General features: G+C 36.5%; 8 protein-coding genes across 8 annotated transcripts; 4 read left to right on the top strand and 4 right to left on the bottom strand.

Moving 5' to 3' along the window:
- Positions 1 to 21: 21 nt before the first annotated feature.
- On the bottom strand, positions 22 to 4247 carry B0P05DRAFT_524687 (rab-GTPase-TBC domain-containing protein). Its single transcript, XM_051576232.1, has 13 exons — positions 3919 to 4247; positions 3856 to 3877; positions 3686 to 3775; positions 3538 to 3639; positions 3280 to 3488; positions 2663 to 3234; positions 2363 to 2607; positions 1960 to 2311; positions 1618 to 1914; positions 1369 to 1534; positions 894 to 1319; positions 580 to 839; positions 22 to 530 (listed from the first exon to the last, which is right to left on the bottom strand). Exons 1-13 carry the CDS (start codon positions 3925 to 3927, stop codon positions 47 to 49), a joined length of 3234 nt encoding a protein of 1077 aa, XP_051439196.1. The 5' UTR covers positions 3928 to 4247; the 3' UTR covers positions 22 to 46.
- A 514-nt stretch (positions 4248 to 4761) lies between these two features.
- Positions 4762 to 5900, top strand: B0P05DRAFT_524684 (uncharacterized protein). Its single transcript, XM_051576231.1, has 7 exons — positions 4762 to 4834; positions 4878 to 5177; positions 5226 to 5320; positions 5370 to 5424; positions 5477 to 5549; positions 5601 to 5717; positions 5769 to 5900. Exons 1-7 carry the CDS (start codon positions 4782 to 4784, stop codon positions 5889 to 5891), a joined length of 816 nt encoding a protein of 271 aa, XP_051439195.1. The 5' UTR covers positions 4762 to 4781; the 3' UTR covers positions 5892 to 5900.
- On the top strand, positions 5839 to 7226 carry B0P05DRAFT_577070 (uncharacterized protein; the record flags this gene model as incomplete). The annotated part of the gene is made up of 4 exons (XM_051581756.1): positions 5839 to 5850; positions 6169 to 6377; positions 6435 to 7058; positions 7124 to 7226. The coding sequence occupies 4 exons, from the start codon at positions 5839 to 5841 to the stop codon at positions 7224 to 7226; spliced, it is 948 nt and encodes a 315-aa protein (XP_051439194.1).
- Positions 7227 to 7473: 247 nt separating this feature from the next.
- On the top strand, positions 7474 to 7782 carry B0P05DRAFT_568290 (uncharacterized protein; the record flags this gene model as incomplete). Its single annotated transcript, XM_051581188.1, has 1 exon — positions 7474 to 7782. The coding sequence occupies one exon, from the start codon at positions 7474 to 7476 to the stop codon at positions 7780 to 7782; it is 309 nt and encodes a 102-aa protein (XP_051439193.1).
- An 810-nt stretch (positions 7783 to 8592) lies between these two features.
- On the bottom strand, positions 8593 to 9228 carry B0P05DRAFT_524672 (uncharacterized protein). The gene is made up of 2 exons (XM_051576230.1): positions 8938 to 9228; positions 8593 to 8880 (listed from the first exon to the last, which is right to left on the bottom strand). The coding sequence occupies exons 1-2, from the start codon at positions 9160 to 9162 to the stop codon at positions 8686 to 8688; spliced, it is 420 nt and encodes a 139-aa protein (XP_051439192.1). The 5' UTR covers positions 9163 to 9228; the 3' UTR covers positions 8593 to 8685.
- A 6-nt stretch (positions 9229 to 9234) lies between these two features.
- Positions 9235 to 10451, bottom strand: B0P05DRAFT_524663 (F/Y-rich N-terminus-domain-containing protein). The gene is made up of 6 exons (XM_051576229.1): positions 10263 to 10451; positions 10156 to 10217; positions 9975 to 10111; positions 9737 to 9929; positions 9616 to 9694; positions 9235 to 9570 (listed from the first exon to the last, which is right to left on the bottom strand). The coding sequence occupies exons 1-6, from the start codon at positions 10365 to 10367 to the stop codon at positions 9334 to 9336; spliced, it is 813 nt and encodes a 270-aa protein (XP_051439191.1). The 5' UTR covers positions 10368 to 10451; the 3' UTR covers positions 9235 to 9333.
- On the top strand, positions 10403 to 11830 carry B0P05DRAFT_524658 (casein kinase II, regulatory subunit). Its single transcript, XM_051576228.1, has 3 exons — positions 10403 to 10584; positions 10628 to 11194; positions 11236 to 11830. The coding sequence occupies exons 1-3, from the start codon at positions 10530 to 10532 to the stop codon at positions 11517 to 11519; spliced, it is 906 nt and encodes a 301-aa protein (XP_051439190.1). The 5' UTR covers positions 10403 to 10529; the 3' UTR covers positions 11520 to 11830.
- On the bottom strand, positions 11810 to 12656 carry B0P05DRAFT_524656 (uncharacterized protein). The gene has a single exon (XM_051576227.1). It carries the CDS (start codon positions 12349 to 12351, stop codon positions 11881 to 11883), a length of 471 nt encoding a protein of 156 aa, XP_051439189.1. The 5' UTR covers positions 12352 to 12656; the 3' UTR covers positions 11810 to 11880.
- Between the last annotated feature and the right edge of the window lie 123 nt (positions 12657 to 12779).

The raw sequence follows: 12779 nt of genomic DNA, 5'->3' as shown, positions 1-12779 counted from the left end.
TCAGTCACAACAATAAACAGATTGTAGTGTTCATTTCGTCATTTATTTATTCATCTTCATCGTCGTACTCTTTCAAAAGTCTATCTACTTCTTCCAATACATCAGGACTAAGATCTTCTTCATCGTCGGAATCAGGATCAGAGTCATCACCGAGAATATGCTTCTCAACCGAGTGATTTGTGGGGATATCCTTCACCTCTTCTTCCTTTTCTTCTCCCTTTTCTTCTTTCTTTTCTTCTTTCTTTTCTTCTTTCTTTTCTTCTTCCTTTTCTTTAACCTTGGCAGTTTCTATAGCATCGATAGTTGTCTGAACTTCGGATGTACTGATGGAAGAAGCATCTGTCAATTTCGATCTGAATTGAGGTCGAACTGTTGTTGAAGCTAATTTAGCACCTGTAGCAAGGAGGTTGTCAAAAATTTCTCGGCCAAGACTTCGTTGTTGCTCAACAGGTTTCTCGGTCAACTTGAAAGAAGCAGCAAACTCATGATCAAAGAAATTTTCTAAAGTTTCGTCTGCAAGTACAATCATCCTAAGCTTTATATCAATGATGATTCAGTTTTTTTTTTTTTTTGGTTTACCTGAATGATTCTAATGACAAATATTTTTCGTCATTTCTTGTCTCTGCATATTCAAATGCATTATGCAGAAATGTAGAGACTGCATTCAAATGGTTTTCATCTTGCGTAAGGCGGAAAATCCAAAGTAAAGTTTCAGATAGCTGAAGGATTTCTTCCTTGTTTAGATAGTTGTCCTTGTCAATGTCGTGCAAGTTAAAAAATAGTCTAATTTGTGAATTCAAATCGCCTTTGGAAATAGAGCCAAGTCCAATGATAGCACTCTATATTTAGTTTAGTCCCTCAATACTATTTTTTTTTCTTTTTTTTTTTTTTACCTGAAGACTTAAATGATGTGTCTGTTGTACGTCAAACACTTTGAATAGCTGGCTTAAAAAATTTTTAGCTACTTTTAGTTGCCGTTGACGATCGTCAGATTGATGATCTTCTGAGTCAATTTTAGCCCAGGAAGCAAGCGAACCAATAAAGACTTCAAATGATTTGAGGTCCATTTTAGAATCATTGCGTTCAGAGGGACTTTGTTGCTTGTAATACAATACATTATGAAATTTGTCATAAACAATACCTATCTCTGTCTTGTCAAGACCTGCTGTGTTGTCAATGTTACGCACAGCGGATCGTTTAGTGAAAGATTCAATGCCTGCAACCACCTTGAGTTGATTTGTCTGCCTTAATTCTCGAACAAGTTCATCTGTTACATTGCTGAATTCACGATAAGCAACCAACAAGAGCTCATTGAATTTCTAAGTACATGGTTTAGTCATTTCATACAGATTTGAGATGAATACTTGCCGTCAGATTCTTGGCCTTTGGGTTTTCTGAGTTAGGGTAAAGAGGATTACCCAAATTATTAAAGTATTGCTTCAGCGTGTTCATAAAGACGCCATCGTCAGTAGCTTCTAATAGTTCGTCACCATTGATTTTAAGGATAGCTAATGTAACATATGAGTGTTTATCTCTTTGTACAAAAAAATAGTTTTACCAAGACTATAAAAAGAAAAAGAGAATGAGATTTTCGTTTTACAAAATCTAAAGACTTACCCAATTTGAAATAAAACCTTGGGTCCTTCCATAAAGAAACAATCCAAAACTCTAAAAGCAAACAGTAATGGCATAGAGTTGATGTAAAGGCTCAAGAACCATGGCAAGCAAGCAACAGATAATTGAATATCAGCCGCTTTGAAATGAGCATGCAGCTTAGGCATGGTCTTTTCTAACAAGTGTTCAAAAATGATTTGATCTAAAAGAGCACCATACATTGATGTACTGTAATAGCCGGGTAACAAGTCATCACATAAAACACCAAGCGTAAAAAAAGCTTGTTCTTCGCTCATGTAGCTAATGCGTATATCAGTATACACTTGGACTAATGTAGTGACTTACATGAGGATAGCAGACGTGACAATGTTCATGGCTTGACAGTAACCCAATTCAGGATCTTTCCATGAATAGGCGCTCAATACTCTTCGGAGGCTATTGATACCTTCGGGTTGTTGATAAGCCTTGTATTCGGGTAATGATCTATTTAAATCCTTTTCGATTTCTTCCAGGCTCAATGAGCTTCTGTTTTTGTTTTCTTCTAAAATTCTGTCGTATAATCCTTGGTTTCTAAATCTTTCAAAAATGGCGCCTGAGCAAATCTCCCATACTTCACCCCTCAATCGATTGGGCAATCCAACACGAATCAGTTTAGCAAAGCGAGGTGTTTTTGCAATCGTGAGATTTCTGCCATGTTCTTTAGAGGGCGTTAATTCGATTTGTTTATGTCTTGGTTCTTTTGGCTTACCCTGAAAATACTTTTTCCATAACTTCATTTTGCTTTTCTCCTTGAGCTTTTTGGGATCACCCGGAAAATCGAATGTTAAACCTAATCCACCGGGAATCAAGTTCATTTCCTCGTAGGTCTTGTCTGCAAGCACAGCTTCTGATGCACACGTAGTTAAGAATTGCTTCATCATTCTCATATGTTTGATTTGATTTTTGAGGTTATTGGTCAATGTAGCCGAGAATTCCTGATAACCTTTTTCATCTCTACGAATACAATCAATCCATAACGTATTCCCATAAACCCTCTTTTCTTACTTACGCATTCAGATGAAATACAGATTCAGATTGATGCCAATTCACAATTTTTATAGAATAAGCATTAGTTTCGTCTGTTAGTTTTTCTACACGACGAATGGTATAAAGAGGCATCACTGCTTCAAAATAAGCACCTTGATCTGTTGAATTGAATGTCAAGTAGGCTTCTGACAAGTTCAAAATGCCTGCATAATTGACCAACTTTGGCTTTTCTGACCCAATTTCTTCTGAGACAGTAGCAGGGTGAGTTGCGATAAATGAATAAGCCAAGTGTTGATCGGGTGGTAATCTGAATTTTGCCCTGAATTTCTCATCTCGTTTCTGTGCTTCCAAGTTAGTCTTTAATGGCTGCATTAGTTTTCTTATTTCAGCTGCAGGCAAAGAAGCCATTTTGTTTGAAGAGACATCAGCATCTTGAATAGCATCAATATCACTGTCCTTGATATCAATCGACACATCACTTCCAGGTGCATGCTCTAAAGCTGTACTTTTCAGCACTCTTTGCATGGCTAATCCAGTCAATTGGACCAAAATCTCATAGACTTCATCTCGTTTAAACAGATTTGAAAAGAAATGCTTTGTACTATGTTAGTATGTGTATTTGTCTATCTCTTCATTTACCTCGCTCTTATCTTTCATGTATATCTTGATAGCATCAGAAAATACGCCACGTTTTGATTTCTCCTTTTTAAGGTCCTGGATATCTTTGAGTTCGAGCAAGAGTTTTGTCTCAAACCCAAGCAAGAAAGAATAGAATGCAAGGTAGTTTTCACTGATATAAAGCCATCCTTGGCTTGTGAATCGATTGGTATGATAGGCACTGGAATAGTCTATATACAGTGTTTATTCTTTTTTATTCTAGCATATGCATATACTTACAATTAACAAGACGTTCTGATGAAGGAACATTAAAGGTTTGTCTAAAACTTCTTGAAGCCTTTCTTACTTTTTCATCAGCAGATATTTCATCTGTACCAGAATCTAAAAAAAAAACAATGAATAAAATGAATGTTCTTTATGAGTTTACCTCTGCGTGTAACAATCGAGTTTATCTTTGTAACAACATAAGGTTCTCTTTCTTCTGTATCCAGGTTATCAAGTGGAGGAAGTAAGTTGGCTGTTAATAAGAGAAGGGGGGAGGAGAAGGAGGGTATGTCAGTTTTATTAAAGTTTTTTTTTTGTTTGTTGGTATTTTACATTCAATCCAAGCCCATACTATCTCTGCTTTTTTTTCTGTTTCGGCAACAGCCACTTGCAGACTTGTTCCATTAACACGTCGAAACAAAACTCGATAAGGTGATTGTTTTGTATCTAGGCTAATATATGTATTTAGGGTATGTTAAGTCATAGTATTTATTTACACATTTTGCAGTGTGCCCAAGACACTTCTCATTATGCCGTTCTTTTGAGTTTTTGTTTGCTGTAAAACAAAGTGACTATTCTCCTTTAAGTTTGTCCAAAAAGTACTTGTGTCTACCTGTGTTGGTAGAGTAAACAGCTCAAACGCTAGATTAGATGAAGTCATTGCTTAATATTAGAAAGAAAAAGAAAGTAAAAAAAAAAGTAAGCAGTGCCACAACGTGAACAAAAGGGAAGGGGGGTTTTAATTTCTGATAAAAGCAGTTTTCTGGTTCTAGTGTAAGAAGGAATGCCTCTTATAAGACAAATGTGTTTGTTCATAGTGCATTGTTTTTTTGATAGTTTCTTTCTATCTTTTTAGGTTAACAAGGAGTAGCTTATGCAAAGCAGTAGGCCAATAGCGATGTGTACCTTTTGTTTTCTATGGAATAACTGCATCTTTTACAAATATAAATTATCGCTTTGTTTCATCATGCTCAGAGAGAGAGAGAGAGAGAGAGAGAGAGATAAAAGGACATTTGAATCCCTAGTATACATGGAAAGACTTTTACTTGGATCATAAACAATAACCATATTTTACCAAAGAAGATGAAAAGGAGAAAACTGCATAACGTTCAAGCTATCAACGTATTTTTTTTTTCTCTATGCGAAAAGGGGAATTTGTGGTAACAGACTATAAATAAACGATTAAATTGTATTCTTTGATCGAGTATTTAATCAGCTCGCTTATTCGTCTCTCTCCCTCTCTTTCTCTCTAAGAAAATATGAACGATTTTGTCTGTATTGTCACTGGTGCTAATTCTTTAGCTGGTATTGGGTAAGCAAATGATACAACTACAGCAATATAACCTGTTACTTAGTCGAGCTGCTGTATTTTCCCTTGCTCAAAAGGGAGTACGCGCTATATACGCTACAGATATCAACAAGGATCATTTAGATACACTTGCACAAGAGATCAAAGCAACCACCCATGTTGAGTGCATTCCTTATCTTGTAGACGCAAGCTCAGAAAAAGACATACAGGCTGTCATTTCGGACGCTTTAGATAGATTTGGTCGACTCGACGTCTTTTTTGCAAATGCTGGTGTTGCCCATCCTCAGCGTATGAATACTGAAACAGAAGAAACGTTTCTTCGTGTGATGCGTATCAATGCATGGAGGTAGGCGTATTCTGTTTAGACAGTATCCATTGATCTTTATTTCCATAGTGTTTATGCAGCCATCAGGAATGCATCGGAAGCTATGTCAAAGACCAGTGACAAGAAACCTATAGGTGGTGGCTCCATTATTGCTACAGCTTCAGGTAAATAGGCCTACACGAATGAACCGAAAGTTCTTATTTTTGTTTTTAGTTGCTGGTATTCGATCAGGTGCTGGCCCAGTGGGTTATTCAGCTTCAAAAGCAGCGTAAGTTTGAGCCTGATTTGACAAGGATAACATATCCAATTCATTCTGTCAGTGTCATCAGTATCTGTCAGTCTATGGCATGGAGGTTAAGAGGCAAACATGTCCGTGTCAATGCTGTTTGCCCTGTAAGTCGTTTCAAAAAAAAATAGACTAGGCTCATGGGTGTATTATGTTAGGGCTTTACTCAAACAGAAATGACCAGTCGGCTAAAAAAAGAAGCAGATAAAGATGAAGATGCAAGAGAAGCTTTAAACCGAGTAACCCCTTTAGAAAGATGGGGCCAGCCAGAAGATGTAAAGACATAAATTGTATTCAATCGATGTGTATACTGAATTTCATGTTAGATTGCTACTATGGTAGCCTATTTGGCCAGTTCTGACGCTTCCTTTATCACTGGGCAAGATATCAGAGTGGATGGCGGACTTAGTGCCTCGTTACCTTATGCCCCTTTTTTCTCAAGAATTTAAAATAAACAAGTTTATTCCAATGCATGTCTATAGACATAAGTATCGTAAGGAAAAGTCTTGAAGGCAGGTATCATCTGGTCTGATTGAACCTGAGTATCAGTAATGTACTCTAAAAATACAATATCTAAAAAGCGGCCAAACTAATACCCGGCATCATGAATATGACCAATTTTTTTAAATCCAAAAGGGTGTATAGCTTCTTATGAGCAAAAAACAATAGTCACTATCTATCTGCCTTTTTTTTTGCGAGTTCTTTCTCTACTCCATGAGTGATCAGGCTGTCAAAATCATACAAGTGAATGAGAACAAACTTGTAATTGCAGCTGCGATTGTACCTTTTTCTATTGTTGGTACCTTAATTCGTATTGGGCTCAATCGTTTACAAGATTACTCGGGAGCACCTGTGTTCAGTTTAGTTTATGCACAATGGATGGGTTGCTTTATTATGGGTATTGCCATTAAAAACAAAAACTTTTTATTACAATGGTAACAATGAAGAAGCGATGACAAACTGACTCATTTCCTCTCTTTGTAAAAGAAAAGGTATCAACCATCTCATGCTGCCATCACTTCAGGTCTTTGTGGTTCCATCACTACATTCTCTTCCTGGCAACTCGGTATTTTTCAAGCATTTTCCAACTATCATGCTTATCCACATACACGCGGGAAAAATGTGTTGGCAGGATTGTCTGTATTCCTAGTGACCTTGGCCATGGCTATTAATGGCCTTATCTTTGGACAGCATGTGGGTGAATTCGTGTCCAGTCGATATCATACAACAGCGGTTGAACCAGTACCCCGGGGTTTTTCATTTGCTTACCTAAAGAAAAGAGATTATTTGACCCTACTGTTCGGCATATTATGTTGGGTGGGTGTTATTTTAGCAGCTATTTTTACACAACATCAAAAAGAAGTAGCACTTGCATGCGTATTTGCTCCTCTAGGTGCTTTGACCCGATGGTATCTCTCGTTTTATAATAACAAACTGCCGCATTTTCCTCTAGGCACATGGGTAGCAAACGTATTTGGTACGATGATACTTGCTGCTTTATCACTAGTACAGTCAGGTCCATCCATGAGTATGATTTCATGTAGTGTGGTTGGGGCATTGAGTGATGGTTATTGTGGTTGTCTAACCACGATTTCTACATTTGTGGTATATATATCGTATGTTGTTCTGTTACATGCTTATTTTTTTAGGTTGAGTTGTGTACGTTACCAAGGAAATTTAGTTATCTGTATGGCACCATTTCTGTCGTCATTGCTCAGTGTACAATGTTTGTCATTTTAGGTTCTTATATTTGGTCTCAAGGTGTAACTTTTTCATGCCTCTAATAAACAAACACAGTTGAAATATATATATCTATTTAACAATAAAGAACAAGGTCTACATTCCTTTCTCTCTCTATCTGTTATCAAAGAAATGAAACGTAGTTTCCTTATTGTCTTAAGTTGTGTGCTCTCTCAAGTCTTGGCTTACAAAGACCGATGTACACCAGGTAGTATTTTTATTGCTAATGACGGCTGTAATTATTGTCGTTGCCCTACAAATGGCGTCAAGAGTGTTGCTGCATGTACAAAAATGGCCTGTGCTGGACAATGTACCCCCAATACAAGCTTCACTGCTGCTGATGGCTGTAATCAGTGTTACTGTCCTGCTAGTGGTTTAATCAGCGACGCAGCATGTACTGAAAGACTGTGTATACCTTCCGAAGATAGATGTACACCAGGTGAAACATTCATGGCTACGGATGGTTGTAATCGTTGCATTTGCCCAGCGAATGGTCTTGCTTGGGGTGCTGCATGTACATTAATGGCATGCATTGTTGAGCCTTCTATCTTGGTGGATCCTATTCCCATTTCACTTATTCCTATCTCTACCACTTTGTAATAAAGTTGTACAGACTATCTTTCTTCTCCTCAAATGGGCGTATTTTTTATTATTATTATAAACGTATGACAAAAAATGCACAGGTCTTTTTTTTTCTTTTGTAGAAGAACGAAAAAGAAACAAAAAAAAAAGGGTGTTGTGTTGTGTTACACAAACCCACCTTGTGTGAGTCCATTTTGAGATGAGAAAAGTCAAGATAGTAAACAGATACCTAAAGTAGATCCAAGACAATACTCTTTTGAAACAAAAATTGCATTCTTCTTTTCTTGATTTCTAGATTCTTCTGGATAATCATTGAAAATATACTTCATTTCTTTTTTTTTTATGTGTATCGTTAGTCATACCGATGTCATTTACATGTATTACTTCAAACATAACAAAACAATATTAAATACAAGGATCAACGAGAACACATAGTTTCATAATGACTCAAAGTTATGAATTACCCAATAACTGTATCACAAACCTGGCTTATTTAGTCATGGCGTCATTTCGAGATTATTATTCAATGATGATTCGATATGGACGCTAGGCCAAATCTTCTTTTTTTCACTTAAATGATCTCACAAACAGAGATCCGAATTGAAGTCTAGATTTTCCTTATTTGTGTGTTAACCCTTGAAATCAAACTTAGAAGTACTGTGTAACGTTTATGTACATCATTCCCATTTGACACCGCAATTTTATACTAAAATTAAGCTTTTTTTTTTGTGTAAACCAACTCCTCTTACCAACTTTTTGGTCGCTCTTTTTTTTTTTTGAAACTATATATTTATTTATTCACACAAATTTGTACAACAAAGGATATACGAAAGAAAAGAAAGAAAGAAAAAAAACAAAACAAAGAAAGGTATACAAAAAAAGAAAAAAATTTACAAATTAAAAAAAAGAGAGAGAAAATGCTTAGTAAAAAGATGCAGGTGGAACATGAGGTGGGGATGGCACAGAATAAGAAGGCAATTGCTGTTGTTGTTGATTCAATAACATGGCACGCAATACTTCATTTTCTTGCTTTACTTTTGATAATTCTCGTTGAAGACTTGAATTCGATGCCATTAATTGTGATACTTTAGCTGTCATTGATTTCATACTTGCTTGCTAGTAGGAATGTTAGCAACATGAAAGACATTATTATTCTCTGTTTGTCTGTTGTACCTTTTTTGCTCGATATTTAGCAGAAGCAAGTTTGTTTCTGTACCGTCGTTCTTCTATTGACATTGGTAATTGCAGACTATTACGTCTTCTTTCTTCAGGACATGGCATATATTCCATTTGAGGTGAGAGAGTAGGTGATCGACTCTTAAAGGAATCAGGTGGTGATAATGGGGCTTCATGGTCAACAATAGCATGAATAGACATACAGCTTCTAGGATGGTCCATTTTATATGTATATATAAGAGAAAAAGAAAGAGAGAGTTATAAAACTAATACCGAGTGTATTTATACCCTTTTTTTTTGATTTTTGTGTGCATTGATGATACTGACATCATAGGCAGCTTTTTATAGGTAAGTTTTGTGTAATAAAGATTTACGCTTTATTACTTGATAAGGTTAAATATTATCTTTTGTTCGTCGTGTGTAGCGACTGCAATTATCAACGCCATCTAGTTCTTCAATCATTTTAATTACTAGGGGATGAGCAAAACCGTAGTATTCTGGCCCTGAAATTGCATTGGACGTTTCCTTTTGACGTACTTCGTTTGCTTTCTTGAGCACTAATGCCCAGACCCCTGTTGCTGTTCGAGCAGATAGTTCAATCGAAGGTGCGTCTGATGCTTGTAGCGTAAACTAAGAGTGGATGAGTGCTTTATTGAAGAACAGATCAAGACTTACGAGTGGTCCATCTTGGCCATCTTCTACTTTACATGTATAGGTTGTCTGGTTATGAGGGTCTACCATACTCATATATGTTCTGGTTTGGGTTTAGTTGAATCAAACCATGAGATTACCTCACCTTTCTACTGTATACCCTATGGGGAAAATATATCGCTCATTATGAAAACCAGGCCTTTCCCAATCGATTTTACCGAGACTGATCACATTCAAAGAAGCTATCTGAAACGGTAACTGTATATTACCATTTTCGTCTCTTGGGATTGTCACGCGTTTTCTTCTTGAGATACGTGTCTTTTTAGGTGCTGGCGTATCTAATATGGATCAATGATTGAAGGGTTGCCATAGTCACTAATTACCATGGTCATCATCTTCATCCAGTTCATCCTCTTCTTCTTCATCCTCTTCCTCTTCTTGTTGTTGTTCATCTTGTTGATTTTTTACTTCTTCATCCTGACTGATATCCATAGCATCTTCATTGACTGGTTTCTTTTGACTAATAAGATAAGCATACATGACTGGTTTGTCTGTTTGGTTTACCGAGTTCGTTTCTGTGTTTTACGATTGGCTTTATCAAGTGTTGTCTGAGCTTCTTTTTGTTTCTAAACAAGTATAGGTGAGATAAGAGAACGCGTTTTATTCCTTACGTTTAATAATTCGATCAGCTTGCGTTTCATTTTTCGATACTTTTCCATACGTGTATCCTCCCATATTTCAGTTTGACAAGCAACATCCACGCCTTTATCAGTCATGTTTATAAAGAAAAAGAACAGGAAGAAAAAAATGTACGAATGACGTCAAACAAGTGCTTATTTTTCGACTGTGAGTATACGAAAAAAGTATTTTTCTTTTTCTTTTACCCCTTCTTTTATTGAAACGCACAAATATACACACAAAAAAGAAGAAGAAGGGTGATGGATAGAATATTCAGTACAAACACAGTAGAGAATGAAAATATAGATTATGATGGTAACGATACAGGCATGTTGAAACATGAGACTCATCATCTTAGACAATGAAGATTCTGAATCCAACACAGATGGTTCCTTACAGAGTTGGATTAGTTGGTTCTGCTCACTTTCTGGACATGAATATTATTTAGAAGTGCCTGAAGAATTTATTGAAGACGAATTTAACTTGACTGGATTGTCAGCACTTGTTCCGTTTTATAATGAAGCACTTGAAATGATATTAGATATTGAGCCTGAAGAAACATCAGATCATGAACATCAAGATGTATCTGAAGAAGAAGAAGAAGATGATGATGGATTTTGGTTAGAAAAACCACGCCAACCTCGACACAGTGGGTGGGTTGATCCCAATGTGGTGGAACCCTACGCTGCTATGTTATATGGCCTGATTCACGCTCGATATCTTGTTACACGGAATGGTCTCCGGCTGATGGCTGAGAGATATTCGAGTGAGCAGTTTGGTGTGTGTCCTCGTTACTATTGTTACAAGTGTCCAGTGCTTCCTTGTGGACGATATGATGAAATTGCGCGTGAAAGTGTGCGTCTTTATTGCCCTTCTTGTATGGATCTCTATTGTCCTCCAAACCCAATATTCCAGAATATTGATGGTATTATCATTACTAATAGACCTATCCTAATGCTTAAATAGGCTCTCATTTTGGTACTACTTACGCACATCTTATGCTTCAAACATATGCTGAATTGATTCCAAAACCAAAACCACACATTTATCAACCACGTATTTTTGGTTTTCGAGTCAATGAACGATCTCATGCTGGCCCAAGGATGCAATGGCTTAGAATGAGACCAGAAGAATACACTGAACAAGATACAGAGGTAAGATACATATCCATAGAAACAAATACTAACATCATGATGGGCAGCCATTGCAGGCGGTGGATCAAAAGACAGAAGAGGAAAAAACAACATTGACTGATCAGGTGGAAGGATGGCGAGTCCGAGACTCACGCTTCAATAGTTTATTTCGACGGTTTTTCTAATTTATAGGTGTGATATCATCTCTGTAACACAAATGATGTTACTCGTTGTCATTTTTGTAATAGCCAAGTTGCACGCTTTTAAACTTTGTTACACATCCAAAAAAAAAGTTAATATATACCTGTGAAACTCCCTTTTCAAATTTCTTGATATTGTTGGCTTTAGCCATTCGTTCTGTAGTAGAAGGAATTGAAGGAGAGTTAAAAAAAAAAGTATATGTATTATGTCATTTCTTTATTTTTTCGTCATAACGATAAATCCGTCTAATTTTGAGTGTAGCTAAAAAAAGTAGATGTCAAGCACCAGCTTGACGCAATTCATCCTGTAATTTAAGAACCAAACGATTCAAGCGGGCTGCATGACCATATTCACAGTAACCCATAGATACACTCCATTGCCATAGAAACCCTAGTTTTTTTGCTTGATCTAGATGAAAATAGTGTGTCATTTGGTGCAATCGTCTTTTCCGTTGTTGATGTGAGAAACTAGCTAATGTCACTGTTGAGTCATACGGATGAAGTGTAATTGAAGAAAGAGAGGGATGTTGAAGAGAAGATTCCACTTTAGTCATACAAGTAGTCCATTCTTTCTTGAGTCGTTGCTTTTCTGCTTGATGCTTTTGTTTTCGAAATCGACGACAGATCTTTAAAACAAACTTTAGAACATAAACAAACCCATAGAACCCAATTAAGGCAAAGATTATGTCAGGCACATAGACAGAATACATTTTATTATTTGGTAATGATAACGTCGAAGAAGGAGCCATGTCTTTTAGATTAGAGAGAAAGAAAGATAAAAAAAAGAGGATATCTACAAAAATGAAAAGATGAATGACTAGTTTGTATTCAAATACGCTTTGATGCTCGCTTTTTTTTCTATACTACTGCTTGTCTTGTTTTATTTTACTTTTTGTTGTTTTATTTATTTATTTAAAGATCTGTCTCCTTATAGGCTTCTCTATTCTCGGATCTTAGTACGGGAAAGCGAGAATCCCATTTATCGGCCCGACAGCGACAGATTCTATCGACCGAGTATGTCAATACCACGTAATTTATAGCAGTAAAGCACTATGTAATCATTGAATAATAGCCTGCATACTTTGACAAGTCTGTAAATAGATCAAGAAAAAGAACGATCATTGGTTCTACAAAAAAAAAAAGAGATGTAACCTAATTTAAACAGTAATCATTCTCA

Source organism: Gilbertella persicaria (genome assembly GCF_025201335.1).
Source record: "Gilbertella persicaria strain CBS 190.32 chromosome Unknown B0P05scaffold_3, whole genome shotgun sequence".
NCBI classification, from domain to species: domain Eukaryota; kingdom Fungi; phylum Mucoromycota; class Mucoromycetes; order Mucorales; family Choanephoraceae; genus Gilbertella; species Gilbertella persicaria.
The sequence above is the reverse complement of the archived record's forward strand: the minus strand, read 5'-3'. Positions and strand labels throughout refer to the sequence as shown.

Bases quoted from the DNA above. Each gene is read 5' to 3' on its own strand.
- B0P05DRAFT_524656 (XM_051576227.1), bottom strand. From the start codon at position 12,351: ATGGCTCCTTCTTCGACGTTATCATTACCAAATAATAAAATGTATTCT.
- B0P05DRAFT_524684 (XM_051576231.1), top strand. From the start codon at position 4,782: ATGAACGATTTTGTCTGTATTGTCACTGGTGCTAATTCTTTAGCTGGT. The intron at 5,425-5,476 runs GTAAGTTTGAGC...TCATTCTGTCAG, and splicing joins TATTCAGCTTCAAAAGCAGC to TGTCATCAGTATCTGTCAGT. The intron at 5,550-5,600 runs GTAAGTCGTTTC...GTATTATGTTAG, and splicing joins GTGTCAATGCTGTTTGCCCT to GGCTTTACTCAAACAGAAAT.
- B0P05DRAFT_524687 (XM_051576232.1), bottom strand. The intron at 1,535-1,617 runs GTAAGTCTTTAG...TTTTGTACAAAG, and splicing joins AAGGTTTTATTTCAAATTGG to AGATAAACACTCATATGTTA. The intron at 840-893 runs GTAAAAAAAAAA...AACTAAATATAG, and splicing joins CACATCATTTAAGTCTTCAG to AGTGCTATCATTGGACTTGG.
- B0P05DRAFT_524672 (XM_051576230.1), bottom strand. From the start codon at position 9,162: ATGGACCATCCTAGAAGCTGTATGTCTATTCATGCTATTGTTGACCAT. The intron at 8,881-8,937 runs GTACAACAGACA...CATTCCTACTAG, and splicing joins CTAAATATCGAGCAAAAAAG to CAAGCAAGTATGAAATCAAT.
- B0P05DRAFT_524658 (XM_051576228.1), top strand. From the start codon at position 10,530: ATGGATAGAATATTCAGTACAAACACAGTAGAGAATGAAAATATAGAT. The intron at 10,585-10,627 runs GTAACGATACAG...TCATCATCTTAG, and splicing joins TGAAAATATAGATTATGATG to ACAATGAAGATTCTGAATCC. The intron at 11,195-11,235 runs GTATTATCATTA...ATGCTTAAATAG, and splicing joins AATATTCCAGAATATTGATG to GCTCTCATTTTGGTACTACT.
- B0P05DRAFT_524663 (XM_051576229.1), bottom strand. From the start codon at position 10,367: ATGACTGATAAAGGCGTGGATGTTGCTTGTCAAACTGAAATATGGGAG. The intron at 10,218-10,262 runs GTAAGGAATAAA...ATACTTGTTTAG, and splicing joins AGCTGATCGAATTATTAAAC to AAACAAAAAGAAGCTCAGAC. The intron at 10,112-10,155 runs GTAAACCAAACA...TTATCTTATTAG, and splicing joins AAAACACAGAAACGAACTCG to TCAAAAGAAACCAGTCAATG.